We start from the raw sequence: 16,218 nt of genomic DNA, 5'->3' as shown, positions 1-16,218 counted from the left end.
TGCCCGTGACTGTGCATGCGGATGCATGGCTGGACTGAGCAGGGCATGTCAAAGGGGAGGGGAGAAGGGAGGCTAGGGGGGAAACCAAACTGCATGGAAAAATAAATAAAAAGAAACAAGTTAATAATGGAAAGCCCACTATAGACTTTTCGATTTAATTTATTTCTTCTTTTAAAGCCGAAGGGGAAAGACTGAGCAGTGGGGTTCAAGGGAGGGCAGACGCTTTCCCATGGGCTGGCAGAGACACCAGGAAGGAAGCCACCCCTCTCTCGCAGGACCTGATTTCAAGTGAAGCGGTCTCCTATTGATTTGAAAGCAGTCACCCAGCCTCGCCTACCCTCCCCCACCAATTAAAAAAAAAAAATCAGTCCTCCACACATGTTCCCAGAAACGACTTAGACTTTTAGACAGAGCAAAGGACAGCCAAGAGCCCTTCAGAACCGTGCTGATGGAGAGTGAAGAGGTACGAGGAGCACGGGTGTGTGCCTCCTGCCCAGCAGACACATGCAGAGGAATTTGGGCACATGTGGGTACACAAAAAGTTGGCCAATATTTAATGTCAACATGCAGTAATTTGGAAGAAAAATTCCATCTTACACAGCTAATCGGAATTGTTAGAGAAACCATTACCACAAACACTGGGAACATCTGAAATTGATTATTTTTACTTCATTTCGTTAATGAAATCCTCCAGCGACCAAAAACTAACCCTGAACAAATTTCTACATAATGAAGGGGGGGGGGGGACGATGAGTGACTTCTCTTTAAGAAAAAAAAAGGAAAGAAAAAGAGAGCTACCTTCATACTTGACATACACGACATACACACATTTACATGTCTATGTTACTTCCGGATTTCCAGCAGTGTGAAGTCACTGAGCCGCCGAGCTGGAATCTGTCCCCTCCGTCCCCACCATTTTGTGAGCACCGGAGCATTAGCATGGGCCTCACATCCAGAAGGAGCACCACATCATTAAATGTCTTGGGCTGGTGCATAGGGAAGAGGAATGCGGGATGTCACTGGCTGATAGGGAATGATGTTATTTATTAGGGAACACTTACCAGAAACTGCATTTTCTCCATTTGCATTGGCTAAGGCAAGGCTGCCTTTGCAAAGTGCACACGGGCAGGGAGACATGCAGAAGGGGACAGGCCTCAGATCCTCCCCCATGGTCTCTCCACTGTCCCTTTAATCTTAGCAGCTTCCAGACCTTGGCTTACACGACACTCTCTCTGGCCACTTCTCCTCTCTCCCTGGCTACTTTGAGCACTCCATAACTCCCGACTTTCTCACCTTTCCCTCCCAGCTAGACCAGGACTGTTCTTCGGTTATAAAAGCCTCATACGCCCCCTTTTTTTCCCTTACTGCCGGCAGGCTCGGTGCACTCAGCTTCAAGGGCTCTCCTTTCTACTCTCTGTCGTCTTTTCAAACCGGACCCACTCACACCCACACCCAGCCCTGCAGAAAGCTGGCCAAGAAAGAAGTCTCGGTACCCAGGAGAAAAGGCCACCTAGCCGTGCCTCGAGGTCTACTTGCCCTGAATTTGTGATCAGCAGTCATACCAGCTGGAGCTGCAGAAGAGGGTAGCTGACATACTTATTTCTTGATGAGAGGAAGGAGAAAACTGAGTTAGGGTTTCCAGTGGAAGTGGAGACGTTTTACACCAAAGGATCGTCCTGGAGAGGAGTTGTGTGCGGGAGCATAATCGCTAAATGCCGGCCCCCAGCCTCTCTTCTCCTTGGCAATTACTGGATAATCTAGAACCTTGCTCTGAAGGTGCCAGCCTCAGGCCAGCCCCTCAAACAGAGGAGCGTAGCTATTTTCCCACGTTCCCCAGAGAGCAAGCGACCATAGAAGATAACCAAAAGCACTTATCCAGTTTGAGGAAGCACTTGGTCACTTGAGGGCAGAGTCTCCCTTCCAAGGGGACTCATCCCCTGAGAGTCAAACCTGGGGAGGAAATGTTACAAGTGGACCAGCAAATCTCTGCGCGGCTAGCACCTTTGGACTGGGGAGAGGAGACAAGGCTTGGATCGTGGGTATCTGGGGAAATCCATGAGAAAGAGCTAAGAACTGGAAACATACACAGGCCCTTAATATGGGAAACACATGCCAGTATAACTGAAGAGGAGAAACAGGGAAGGATCCACTCACTAAGGGCAGGAGATGGTGAGTGCCCATACCAAGCCCCCAGTGGGCACACGCACAGACCAAGCAGTGTGACAGGAGGTCCTAGAAGGCTGTGAACATGTATTTGGGACAAATGCGTAAGACGGTGAACTTCCTAAGACTATGTGGGTTTGTTACATAAACCCAAGAAAGGAAGTGGGGACAGAAAAACAGATCATGCAAATCTTCCGGAATATTTAACTTCTGGACAGAACGCCTGGTACTTGAACTGTGAGACTACTTCCAGGAAGTAAATGGAGGGAAAAAAGAAGAGACTGGTCTTTCTACGAAATAAAATTTTCTCACCTGCAGTATACAGATCTGCTGGGAGAGTCTGCCCCACCCCTGGTATTTATTGGGGGGGATCCCTTATCCCCAGTCTCTTGGCCCTGACTCCTAATGCAGGGCCTCTCCCCACCTAAAGAAAGTGGCCGAGTGTAATTATGCAGAAAGCACCACTGGAGCTATATCAATAAGACAGACGTCTGTTGTATCATTCTCTCTCAGTAAGGCATTTCTTCTCCCCAATTGCTCATATAGAATCATAGCCTAATAGCATCCCATTAACATAATTGCCAACACAACTAGTGTTCCGTGTCTCAGAGCCATTTACTTACTTTACCATAAAGAATACCAAAACAGCCCTAAAATCACAAAGAGGAGGGAAGATGAGGGGGTGGGGGACGGGGGAGGCTAGAGGAAAATTCCACCCTTTTACATTCCCCTTGCTCCCCAGAGTGGGGGGCTCCAGGATGATAAACACAGGAGTGCCTCTCTCATCTGCGGGAATCGTAACACAGGGCCTTCCTACCAGACTCCCAAGCAGACGTGTGCTAAAATCTAAACGGATTCTGCCAGGCGAAATGAAATTCCCATTATTTTTAATTAATCCTTAATTAAAATATATTACTCCGCAGATTCCGCAAATCTCTCTTAATATGCAAATGCGGCCCATTCAAGGATATTTACATATCATTAATTAAAACGGCACATTCTTTCAGTCTAACAAGCTGAGGGGCTGTGGCTGCTGCCACATTGGCGCGAGGAGCCCTTCCTGGCGGTGCCAAGCTCATCTGATAAAAAGATGTCAAAGCGTTGGCCGTGCCCAGGGAAGGTGGGGTGAAAGGGAAGGAGCACCTAATACTCTGACACTTTGGAGCACAAGGGCTTCAAATATTATCTTGGGGCTGAAGCCAAATAATTCTGGCAGGGCTTGGGGGGCCCCCTGCTATTGACACCTATCTGAAGATCCCTGGGTGGGGAGGGGCAGCCCAGCTGGGTCTTGGCTCTGAAACCGGTGTGTTTCTCACTTTGGTGAGTGAGTCATAGTGGAGGTAGGCTGGGGGGAGGAAGAGGCCTGGCCTGCTAGAGGAGAGAGGATTTGTGCACACTTGCCTGGGGTTTGCCTTAAAACTGAAGGTCTTCTGAGCCGGGGCGAAGCCACCTCCCAAAATCAAGATATCATCAGCTTTGGTGGGAAACACTGAATTAAGTACACCAGGTTCCTTACCAGTTAGTTTCTCAGGTGAACAACAAAGGATTTCCCAGGAAGCATGAGTCTCCCTGCTGAGGCTCTCTAGCTCAGTTTTGCAGTCTTGCAAAGGCAGGCTCAGGGCCAGGTAGCAGGGGCTTGACTGTTGAGAACTGGCAATGAAAAGATGATCACACTGGACTTCTTGACCAATAAATAAGGTGGAACTCACCTGGAGCATGCACTGAGAAGTGAGCATCTATCTCCAGACAAATCCTGTCAGTTAGGAAGGAGCCTACAAACGAGCTCAACCCATGAGTGATGATGACCCAGAGTGGGCAGCCACTTGTGAACAGAAAGAGGGCCTACTGGCTTCGACCTCCTGAGGCTAGGACAGGGTAGGGAACAAAAACCAAGAAAGTGTAAAGTACACCACAGTCAGATGTGTTGTCCTTAGGCCTCTGTGCCCCACACACTCCCACTCAGGGACATGGGCAGCTGAGGGAGGGCTAGCTGGGTTCCCTTGCTAGCTGAGTGACTCAATCTGGTACAAGCATTTCCCACTGGTGCCTTAGCAAAATTACAGCTGAACGTGTGCTACAAGGCATCCATAGTCGTTTTTTAATCCACGAAAGGAAGAATATTACATTCTTGAATACCAATGGTCTACTGTGCTCCCTGGAAGCTACTTATTGAATCATGACAGAGGCCTTATGCACACGACATCCTGAGGCTGAAGCACTACCCAGTACCCATAACCCAGGGCTCTTGGGTCTTAACCCAGTGCCCTCTGGCTCTGCCATAGTCAAAGTTATCACTCCACCCATGATGTGGGATTCCCCTTTGTATGCTGTGAATGCCATTGGTGAATAAAGGAACTGCCTTAGTCTGTTGATAGGGCAAAACTTAGGTAGGCAGGGGGAAACTAAACTGAATGCTGGGAGAAAGGAGGTGGAGTCAGAGAGAAGCAGTGTAGCCCCACCAGAGACAGACACTGGGAATTTTACCCAGTAAGCCACAGCCTTGTGGCCATACACAGATGATTAGAAATGGGTTAAATTAAGATGTAAGCCAATAAGAAGCTAGAGCTAACGGACCAAGCAGTGATTTAAATAATATGTGAGATTATTTTGGGGCTGAACAGCCGGGAACCAACAAGCGGCCTGCTACAACACTCCAATATTTAGTTTTTGCACATTGTAAACTCCATGAGGCACAGGCCTTCACTGAAATTACTGCACCGCTTTCTACATAGCTAATCATCATGCAAAGACAAGCTAAATGCACACCCGGCTTGAGATCAATGAGGAAATGGGAAGGTTTCAAGGGTAAGGGTCACGAAGATAAAGTAGGCGGCCTGAAAAACTAGAAGTAGTGGCACTCTGTGTGGGGAATGCACAGAAGTTTTTAAAACACCTAACTAAAGGGAACAAAGCTACCCCAAGACGGGTGTGATGTCAGTCACTACTCCTGAGAATTTACTTAAGGACACATCCAGAAACAAAGGCCAGCTGTCCCTAGGTCAGATTGTAGGATAACAGCTGGATTCCTAGACTCACCATGCCTCAGTCTATTCATCCTGGAAATGGGAAACAAACCCTTCTTATAGTTCTCTGTGGGGATGAACTGAGAGAAGGAACAAAACATGGAATCAGGACTTCTCAGAGGTGGTAATTTTGGGCCCCGAGTTCAGTCCCATGCACCCACAAAAACATCCCGGTATAATACTGCATACCTGCAATCCCCGCCAGACTAGTAAATCAGTAAGTTCCAGGTCCAATGAGAAACTATGTCTCAAAACCTAAGACAGAGCTGGATGCAGTGACTCCCCATTTAGTCCCAGCATTTGGGAGGCAAAGCCACACGGAACTCTATGAGTTCGAGGCCACCTGGTCTACAGAGCAAGTTTCAGGACAGCTAGGTGTTACACAGAGAAACCCTGTCTCAAAACAAAACAAAACAAAGAAACAAAAAGGACAAAAGAAAAAAGTAAGATGGAGAATGGTTGAGGCAGGCACCTGACATTGCCCTGTCTTCCACACGCATGTACACAAACACGTATACACACACACACACACACACACACACACACTCCACATACACACGAGCACGTACAAGAAGGTAACACATATTAAATAACTACTCATTGCTATTACTTTTTTCTTCTTTTGACAAATGCTAGTGGACCTGAGCCTATGAAGCCCTTCCCAAACTTGAAGTTCAATGGCTCTAAGGAAACTCGTCGTCCCTATCTCTTCCCTGTTTATTTCAGCTCCTCTCTCCTAGAGTCACGCACATTATTTACTGCTGGCCCTCGAAACCAGTCCCTGTCTATTTCCATCTCTCACGTGGCCGTAACAAAAGCCCCACAGTTCTGTGAGTTTATCAAGTTGCAGACTATCTGCTCCATCAGCCAGAATCTGTTATCAGGCTTCTGGAAGCAGCTATCATGACTTCATTTTTCTTTCTCGGGCTAATCTGAGAAATGAACACACTAGTACATTATAGCAACGTAAGCTTTAGCTGAATACATCACCGAGTCTTTGAAACCGTAGGCATATTTATATACAAAGGCATCCAATAACAATAATAATGGGCTTCAGCCTCCCGTTAGCATTCATGATGTGTCCACTGAACGTGGAAATGAACAGAGCCTTCCCTTCTTTTCACCCAGCTCGAGCAAGCTTCTGGGAAGGACAGCTGAGATGCCACGTGGCAGCTGATAAAGCCCCAGGAGAGACCACTAAGGGAGACATATGCCCCAAGAGTACGGCAAATGAGACACCCTCTGAGAGGCGTGGGATTCATGGGAATTGTGACTGTACTCAGGAGTCCTGCCCTGTGTCTCCTTAACTCTCAATGGCCTTGTACACCACTCCTCTTGGAGTAACCCAAACTGAGAATGCCATGCTGTACCTTAAATTTTATATCTGCCCCATGTCTTTGAAACATTACATATTTAGTGATCTTCTGCATCCTCATGGCCTAGCTACAAAACATAAAACCATAGGCACTCTTGCAACCAAGTACAGGCAGATAAGATGGGTCTCACCAATCTCATGAGGCCCCATAAGACAGCAGTAAATGGTGGAGACTCCTTCATGTGATAGCAACAATGATCAGAAACTCAGTTCTTGTGTATGTTCTCGCATGAGTGAGTTCATGGATGTGCAGGTGTGTGTGTATGTTTTAATACACATACATATATATGAACATGGAAACCAGAGGACAACCTTGGGTACCATCTACCTTCTTTTTGGAGACAAGGTCTCTCTCACTGGCTTGGACCTAGATAAAAAAAACTGGTTGGGTGGGCACAAGCCCCTGAATGTACCTCCTTTTTAACATGAGTTCTGGTGATTAAATTTGGGTCCTTGACTTAACCATCTCTCCGGCCAGACACATACCTCTATAGGGGCAGAAGTAGCCTTATCACTGCCGGAGAATACCAGGTCCTGAGCATCTGTCTGGGTTGCCAGAGCAGCAGGAGTAAAGAAGCCACCATGGTACAACTCATTATTATAGAGACAGACTATCAGGGCTATCTAAATATCAGACTATCTAAATAGCCTATGGGACCACCTATTTTACCTTGTAAATTTTTTTACATACTATGTGCTTTAATAAAACTTTTATTCTTCTTCAAGTAGTCAGCATGGATTATTTTTGATAAGCTAAAATTTCTGAGCAATATTGTTGCCATATGACCAATGTCAAATATCCAGGAAATCAACTCTTTCTGCACAGAAAAAAAATCCTAGAATTAAACTCATCACAACTTCACTCTAGCCCTTGAAATACCATCAGTCTCTTTTTGAAGCTTCTAGCAGACAGATCCCAAGTGTGGACCACCAGGAACCACATAACGACCAGAAGGGGTCCGGACCTATCTCTCGTGATGGAGAGTCAACTGGAGCCCAAAGCCCTAACACGGGCTAGTGCCCAGAATGACTGGCCTTGACACTGCCACCACCTGATGTCAAAAGCTGTGTGGACATCTGAAGAGAGGGGCAGCCACCAACTGCCCCTGATAAACATCTCCACCTGACAGAGGCAGGCAAACCATCTCAGAAGTCCAGATACCTCCTGGTTCATGTCAGACGATACTGACAGAGAGATTTTAGCACATCAGAGACACTTGGCCTCCCCTGATCTATTCCAGGGCAGATGTGCACGTCCGTCTCCTTGCCACACAGCCACCTCCTTTGCTTGCATAACATCAATGCTAGGTGGCTCAGTATACTCAACACAAGCCAGTGGTGGCGGTGTCTCTGGTACCAAAGTGGCCCTTCCGCTCTGTCTGTCACCCAGGGGAAAGCTACTTAAACCCGTCAGTGGAGCACCTGGCCCCACTCAGCAGGCAAGTAAGTTCCCACATAGAGGACCACCAACCCTGAGTTCCTCAGAACTCGACTTCGGGGGAAGAGCAATTAGCTGAAACCACCCGATTAGTCATAGCTGCATTATGACAGGCGGCCTAGGGTTCACCCCAAACTTACCTGGCAATTGATATTTTACTTAAGGTGCCAACATACTTCACCAGGCTTTCCTAATACAATTATTTGCAGAGCGCTGTGATGGATAGGATTTCCTACCCAGAGCAATACATCCAGGAGCACTCTGCAAGGTGTTTGAGGAGCTCATAAATGTTTTAATTGCAATGACAGACAGGTGCAATCATCTCATTAAATGTAAGTATCTTTGATATAGTTTTACTTCTAAAGAACACACAGCACGTTGATAAGTATCTTGCATTTGCAATCTGGACCAGGCCAGCTCACAGGCCAGAGCCCAAAGCACATTAACACTGAACCAGCATGACACCAGGTCATACTGCAGCCACAGGGAGAAGTGTTCACAAAGATACCGTCTTTTCCAACTCAGCCTTCAAATAAAAGACTTACTAAGGAAAAGAAGCTGGGAAGAGGGGAGGAAGAGGGGGCCGAAGGAAGGGATGGAAATATCTCTTTGCGTCTATCATTCGTTGGGCTGTCGCAGGTCTAATGCTGTGGCATTTGGGAAAGCACAGGAAGGCTGCAAAGCTGGGGAGGACTCCTTTTCACAGGCTGTGCTAGTGTGAGTGTCCATGCAGTGACCACACCCCAGAGAACTTGAAAATATTTGTGTTCTGGAGATGTAGAGTTTCGTAGTGATGCTCACAATCGCATAAAGAAGCACGGGAGGTATTTCTAGACCAAGGGGAAGAAAAACTTTATGATTAAATGTTTGCACAGGAATCCTATCCTTACACACACACACACACACGCATGTCTACAGAATGCTAAGCCTGTGAGGGAGCAGGAGACAGAAAAGCCGTAACCCCTGTCTCACAGAAGTCCTGAAGTCTGGTCCGGGTGAAGCTTACAAAAGCAGACTAAGACATTTGTTTCATGAAAGACTCTTCCTTCATCTCTGGGAAGAATCGATTTCTTAGGACTTGGAAAACATTCAGACAACTGGTGCTCTCTGTGGGGTTCACTTTAAGGTGTTCGGGGTAGCTGTTGCTACTGCTCTTTCCACTCCACAAACAACCTATCCAGTCCTGCTTAGTCAGGAAGGACTAACAAAGGAGCTGGCACTAAGGAAGTGATAACACCTATGTAGGTATCAACTAGTAATAAAAACACCATGCCCCAAAACCACCAGGGTCAGCTTACAGCAAGATCTCTAGCAAACCCTGGACCACACTGAAGGGACACAGTGTCCCAAGGACATGGAGGCCTCTCTGACAGAAACTGCCGGCAACATCAGGCAGTATGTTCTACAGACAACTGGCCCAGAGGGCCTCTGCTGCATTCAGATAAAGATGGATGTTCAGCACATTGGTGCCTATTTCCCTTTTGATTATTATGGATGCTGAAGGAGTAAAGGAGAAAACACTGTCCAGTGAGGAAGAGTTAGGAGAGACATGGAAACCGATTTTTTTTTCACCCACTTCCTGGTAACTTAAATAAGGCGGCTGGAGGGCACCAAGGCTGGTAAAGGCACTTGCTGTGCAAGACTCGGCTCAATCTCTGGAACCCATGTAAGGCTTCAAGAAGAGAAGTGACTCTACAAAACTGGCATACGCTCTGACCTCTACATTTCCACCACAGCATGTGCGTACACACACACACACACACACACACACACACACACACTCAAATACAATAAACTAAAATTGCTTAGCTACAATCAGACAATGAGGCATTTGGTCAAGACGAAAGCACATGCCTGTGTGTCTGAGCCTGGCAGTGCACGGGAGTAAAGTAGCTATCTCTCAAGGTGCGTGGTGCCACGGGGGAAGCGGGGGCTGAGAAGACTTTTGTGGGGAGGAGTGCATGAAGTCTAGGAAGAGAATTAGTAAAATCAATAGTTCTGTGTTCATAGTTGTAGGCACAGAACAGTCAGATAAAAGCGCTACCCTGAAAACAAAGCAAATGTCCTGGGCTGGGGGTGGCTTAGTCCATGAAATGACTGCTGTGGGCGGTTTAACTTTGGAGCTCTACACTCACATAAAAGCCAGGCCCAGTGGGTGGCAGGATCTTATCAGCAGAGCAGTGGGGAGAGGACAACAGGATCCCTGGGGAGTGCTGGTCAGGCAGCCTTGGTGAATCCAGAAGACCCAGGCTCCTTAGGAGACTGATTATGGCCCAAAACATAGGGTGGAGAGTGACTGAGGATGAATGTCATTGACCTCTGACCTCGTGTGTGTGTGTGTGTGTGTGTGTGTGTGTGTGTGTGTATGAGGGATACAAGTCTGTTTACTCCCTATGTGTGACCCCACCCCAGTCAACCGGTATTTGGTTTTCCAGGCTGAATGAACAGCTCAGGTACTGGGAACTGTTAGAGGAATCAAACCAGATCTGCTGCTCCCTTAACAAACAAACAAAGTAAAAGTGGACTAGAGAGATGGCTCAGAAGTTAAGAGCACTTGTTGTTCTTCAGAGGACCTTGCTGGATTCCCAGCATCCACAAGGCCGCTCACAACCATCCACAGCTCCAGTCCCAGGGGACCTGCCCTCTCCTGGCCTCCATGGTTACCAGGCAAGCACGGGATGCACAGACACAAAGGCGAGCGAAACACTTAGACACCTAAAGGGAAAGTAAAGGAGTCTAAAGAGATAAAATAAAGATAACAAAAACCTGAGACAGGTACTGCAAGTAGGAGCCACCCCACCCACTGCGGCCTCCAGACAGAGCACTTCCTTCTTCCACTGCGGATGCTGCTCCAGCTGCCTCTGCTTTTATCTGGCAAACAGAGCAAGCAGGAGCAGCAGGAGAACGCAAAGAAAATCTAAGAACGGGCAGAGATGCTACAATTTGTCCCAAGCTGAGGTCCTTAACGTACCCTTGCTCTTTCCCAGCCCCCCCCCCCCCAAGCTGAAGCCCAGACTCCTGGCCTCCTGGCAGCTGCTTTGCAAACCCAGCACTAGTTCCCCAAAGCTCCAGGCCCTAGCATGTCCCAGGCAGGCAAGGTCCCCCACTGGGCTCCAATCAAAGCCAAAACCAGTATTTCGGGTTTAGACAACATTCTCTTATGTTTCAAAACCAAGTACAATCCCTCTCCAGTTTGCTTAAAACTGATTTTCTAACAGAAATATTTAGTACATCCAAAAAAACTGCCCTTCCCAAAACCTATCCTGAAGAAAATTCCCTTCTTCACGTTCCTCTGGGCAGCAGTTTCTGAGAGCCCCTTTGTTCTTTAACTTTTTCCACCAGTCAAAGCTTTTTTGGGGTTGCAAACAACCCGGATGGACTCTGGCTCACCTATCCAGGAAAGGAATTTACTGGACAGATAGGCAGAGCCTCCAAGTCAACAGGAAGCCCAGGAGTCAAATTCAGGGAAATAAGCAGAGGCGGGAAGGACATGAACGAGGTGCTGCTGTGGAAAGTCTGTCTGCAGACTTGGGCTGCCCGCTTGCCTTGGGGATGCTTCCTGCTGCCACCTCCAAAGCATCTGTAGCCAGCTGCTTGGTTATCTTCTTCAAAATTCAAGGCTGGATGTATCCCCAACTAGCCAAGTGCTAAGGAGTCATCCAAGTGGCTGGGGAAGCAAGGACCTATGGCAATGGCTCTGCTACTGGCCAGCATTAAGTGCTGACGGGTGTCCTTAATGCTCAGGTCCACTCAAAGGGCATGAGGATGCCCCTTTCCAAGTTGTTCTGTCCCCTATTTCACAAATCCCATCTTCCATTTGTTCATTTAAGTATTCCTTCTGAATTGTTGAGTGTGTGTGTGTGTGTGTGTGTATACACTAGACGCTGGTGTTTTGGTGCTTTTTTCTGTGATTTCGATCCTTATTCGGGGGACAGGTTTCTCACTGAGTTTCAACTCACTTAGACCTGCTGCTCTATAAGGCCTCTCTAAGTCCTCCTGAACCCAGCATCTTCAGATCTCAGTTTCCCAAATATTAGGATTACAGGTATGTGCCTCAGTGTCTGCCTTAACACCCAGCTGTTTGCATGGGAGCTGTGTTCCCCCCCCCCCCGTTTCTTTTCTGTTTTCCATTTGTGGCACAACTATAACTTGAATTATATATAGTCCAAGCTCAGAACGCATCCAGCCTTAGACTTTCAGGTTCCCTTGTACATCACCCCACTGTCTCTCGGCACTTCTGCACTTTACCTACCCAGAATCCATCTAACAGTGAGACACAAATGTGCTCCCCCCCCACCTCGTGACATCCAAGCTGCTGGAATGCACCACTCCAGAGGTGTCCTAGCAGGAGGCCCTCATAAAAACTACCAGGATGACAGGATGGCCAGCCATGCAGTGGCAGGGGCGCCGGAAGGTTGCTTCACTGTGGGATGAACTGTCCATCACCTTTCTTCTCCACACAGCATGTGGGATGCAGAGGCTTCCACCAGCAGGTCATGAAGCCACCCACATCAGAAAAGGAAATGAAGGACAAGACAGGTACTAACCACCGTAGGAAAAAGCAGTTTTTCTATTGACCGTCCTATCCTATCCTGGTGTGGGCAAAAGAAACTTAGGTCAAGCACTTCAAACAAGAAGATGTGTTCCACAGCCAGTGTTCCACATTTCAGCCCCAACTAACCTGTTATTGGGCGTCTTGTGTGAATTTTGTGTCTTGTTTCTTCCTTCTTGGAACAGGTATTGTGAAATATGCTATAATTGTGAAATGACTGCTTCTTTCTAATATTGGAGTAAATATTACTTAATGTGTTGCATATGCATTTACTGTTACCTTGATTTTATAGCTTTGATTAATCTAGTTTTAATGCATGATGATAATATGAGGTTTGGCTTACTGTATTATTATTATCTACTGTTAAGAAAAGCATCTCCCAATTACATGACAGGCAGCAGATGTCCCCACATTCTGAACAGAAACCGATGCATGACCTCTTTCCTCAATCCTATGGCGTTTAGCTGCAGCAGGTGGATGCACCCTAATGATGGAAACAAGGACTCTACTGTGATATCCTGCAGATGTGATGTCTCAAGAGTCTGTCCCCCCCCCCCCACTTTCCTCTGTGTCCATCACTCAATCTTAAGTTGACACAGCAAAATTTCCAGCCACATCAAAGGGTATGACGTTTCTCTGTTCAAAATGTGTTGAAGATGAAGGATACAGATGACCTACAGTCTTAGGCAGTTTCAGGAATCTATTTCCTTTTCTGCATGTGAGTGTGGTGTGTGTGTAGTATCCACACACACACGTGTATGTATTTGCCAGTGCCTATGCACACAGAGGGCCTCTGCACATTCTCACATGGCTTGTCTTCCTCTATCTCTCTCACCACCTTATTCCTGGAGCTATGCTGGAAGTCAGCCCCAGCAATTCCCTTGTCCCTCTCTGCATTGCTCGGTGCTGGGGTTCCAGGCACCTGCATGGCCACAGTGGCTTTTCTCTTGGGTGATGAGCTCCACAGGTGCCCCATGCCTGTGCAGCGAGTGCTCTTACCCTCTGAGCCATCCTCTGGCTTCCACCTACTTACTCTTGAAACCCTTCAAAGAAGCACTTTTATGCAGTTCCAAGGATGGGCAAGAAGGGAACGTGCTCATTATTAGCAGGCTGTTGATCAAGGCTAACTCAAGTGAAATGAATTATATTACCACGACTTCAACTTTCTGACTCTGTAAATCCCAGGTTAAATGCATTAGAAGAAACCAGTTCTAACAGGCAACCAGAATGAGGACAAACATTCCTCAATGATGCTCTCAGCATTTCCCTTCTGAATTAGGCTCACCTGAACAAGATCCTCGATTCCAGGACTGAAATCGGAGATTTCATCCGAACACTGTGCTTCCCTGAGACATTGCTCAGCTTGTATAGTAGCCTCAGTTACTTGGCCAGAGTTGCATAGCTACACAGGTAGTTACATAGCTACACAGGTATGAGGCCAGTACTTTTGTAAACTGTTTTAGCATTGAGTTGTTCTACCAACAGATCCCAAGAGGAATACTGAAAATTTAACAGCCCAGTTTCTCTTCAGTTAATCAGATAAAGATATCTTATTTGATTCTCTGAAGATACCTTTTGACATTCTAAGGTCTGTTCATTCTTCACCTGCAGTTGGTGGCTGATTTTCTGTGTATGATCCTCAACAGTGAAAGCATTGTGGTAAACAACCACACTGCGGAGCTGGAGAGATGGTTCAGGGGTCAAAGAGAGAGCACTGACTGTTCTTCCAGAGGACCTGGGTTCAGATCCCAGCACCCACATGGCAGCTCACAACTGTCTGTAACTCCAAGATTTGACACCTTTGCACAGACATACATGGAGGCAAAACACCAAAGCAAATAAAATAATAAAAATAAATTATTAAAAAAATAAAAATAACCACACTGCTTCTTGTTCCAAGTTATCCACTGACTCTTAACAGAGCCTTGGGCTTATTGATTAAGAAAGAGAGAGAGAGAAAGATTTATTTAAAAAGTCTACTTCAACAGACCCTTATATTTTATTGTAATAATTATAACAGTTTTATTATAAAACCAATATATCAATGTTGTATAAAATGATGCGCACTAACATCGAGGGCAGGTACATAGCACATTGCACATAGATTCACAAGTCTAAGGCCCAGTGCAAACAAACAAAACAGAAACAGATGACCACCATCAAAAGGTCACCTAGAGTACTTGGGCAGCCAGCAGAAACACCAGGTCAGTCTCCAGAAGAACCCTAATGACATGTGCCTATTGTCTCGATTAATCCTATGGGAGAACATAGGGATTCACCTATGGGTGACTGAGAGTGGTCAGCAGCCACACCACCTCAGCTGTGTCTCCTCACTCAACACAGGACAGACCATACTCACACACCAGATGACCCAAAGAAGACCGATGCAAAAGGGGTGGGTGGGAGTGGGGGCAACAAAGACTGGATTGGCAGAGGAGACATCTTGAATTAGCAAATGAAACCTTTGGATAATTTCCACAACACTGACTCCTTCTCTCAGTTGTCCTATCCAGGGTGGCATCTGTAAAACATGCAGGCCATGCTAAGGGCTATTCCTCAGCACCCATAGTGTCCTCTGTGGCCATTCCTGTCACAAACCGTTTCCCTTCTGCGAGCACTGAGAACAAGGGCTGCTTTATTTATTTCTTATATCCAATCCAATGATGTTGCCAAATGAACGCTAAGATTTGGGCAACTGCTTTGCTTTCTCCATTGGCATACTATAACTGAGTCCTTGTTGTATGGGCCCGCAGCCACTACAGGACTGAATTTGTTTCCATATGGACTTTATGAATGTGGAATGAAGAAGAAAAGAGAGCTGTTGCCTCCCCCAGATCTCCATCCCTAGCCCTTTGAACTCTTTAGGAAATATAAATGGCCTCAGGGAAAGTCTAAAGTCAGAGTTAACATTCAGTTAGTTCACTTGCATCCATCCTCCCGTTCCCTCTTGGTCCCGTTCCCACTAGACTGCGATGATCAGAGGCTTGGATTTGGGGAGGGAGGGTACGAGGAGGGAAATAGTCACAGAACACACCATGTTTGAAGTCAACAAAGCTGGAAGACTGATGTTTTGTCGGCTAGGTCTCTTTCCTGTCTATACAAGTGACAACATTTAGTGGCCTTGGAAATGCGCACTACCCACACCCTTTTCCTTCAGGTTACTATGCTGGGTCCTAAGTCAGGGAAGTTAGATTTTTCTGAAGTGCCAAATTGTCCTGTGTCACAATAGTTCTCCAGACTGCCTACCTGTATGCAGAGGAGGATGCTGTGCTGGACCCTTCCCTGACATCAACCTGTTTAAGGTAACTTTGCCAGAAATAGCTACACCCTCGAATTAATTCGACTACATGGTAAGGAAATGATGTAAAGGAAAGAATTCATTCTCAAAAATGAATCCTGCTTTAATCCTGAGAAGAGCCAGTAGGATTTTTAAAAATCAAATAAATAGCAACAAAATTCTCAAAAAGGATTTGGGGGAGATACTATTATAAACAGCAAGGGACTATAGACTAGGGAGTTTATTCTAAGCAAAGAGAAAATAAACCCCAAACAATTGCAAGTACCAATTGTGTGCTGAGGTTGATGCACTGCGACCAGAAAGCCTCGTTTACCCTGCATCTGAACCAGCCATCCCTCCTGCCTGGCAGCATGGTGGCCCCAGAGAACC

General features: G+C 46.7%; 1 protein-coding gene across 5 annotated transcripts in view; it reads right to left on the bottom strand.

Annotated features, from left to right (window-relative positions):
- The window catches only part of Pbx1 (PBX homeobox 1), a 310,086-nt gene that overhangs the window by 200,806 nt on the left and 93,062 nt on the right, over positions 1–16,218 (bottom strand). Inside the window, exon 1 of one of the 5 annotated variants that reach the window (XM_041662261.1) lies at positions 1,062–1,185. The exons of the other annotated variants lie outside the window; for them this stretch is intronic. Within the exon in view, the coding sequence (XP_041518195.1) occupies positions 1,062–1,170 (109 nt within the window). The 5' untranslated portion in view covers positions 1,171–1,185. Of the gene's footprint in view, positions 1–1,061; positions 1,186–16,218 lie in introns of those variants that run through there. 5 annotated transcript variants of the gene reach the window in all.

The sequence above is a fragment of the Microtus oregoni genome, unplaced genomic scaffold (genome assembly GCF_018167655.1).
Source record: "Microtus oregoni isolate MIOR12 unplaced genomic scaffold, Mior012 000013F_ref0000133, whole genome shotgun sequence".
Taxonomy (NCBI): Eukaryota; Metazoa; Chordata; class Mammalia; order Rodentia; family Cricetidae; genus Microtus; species Microtus oregoni.
This window is presented reverse-complemented; position numbering and strand designations above follow the sequence as displayed.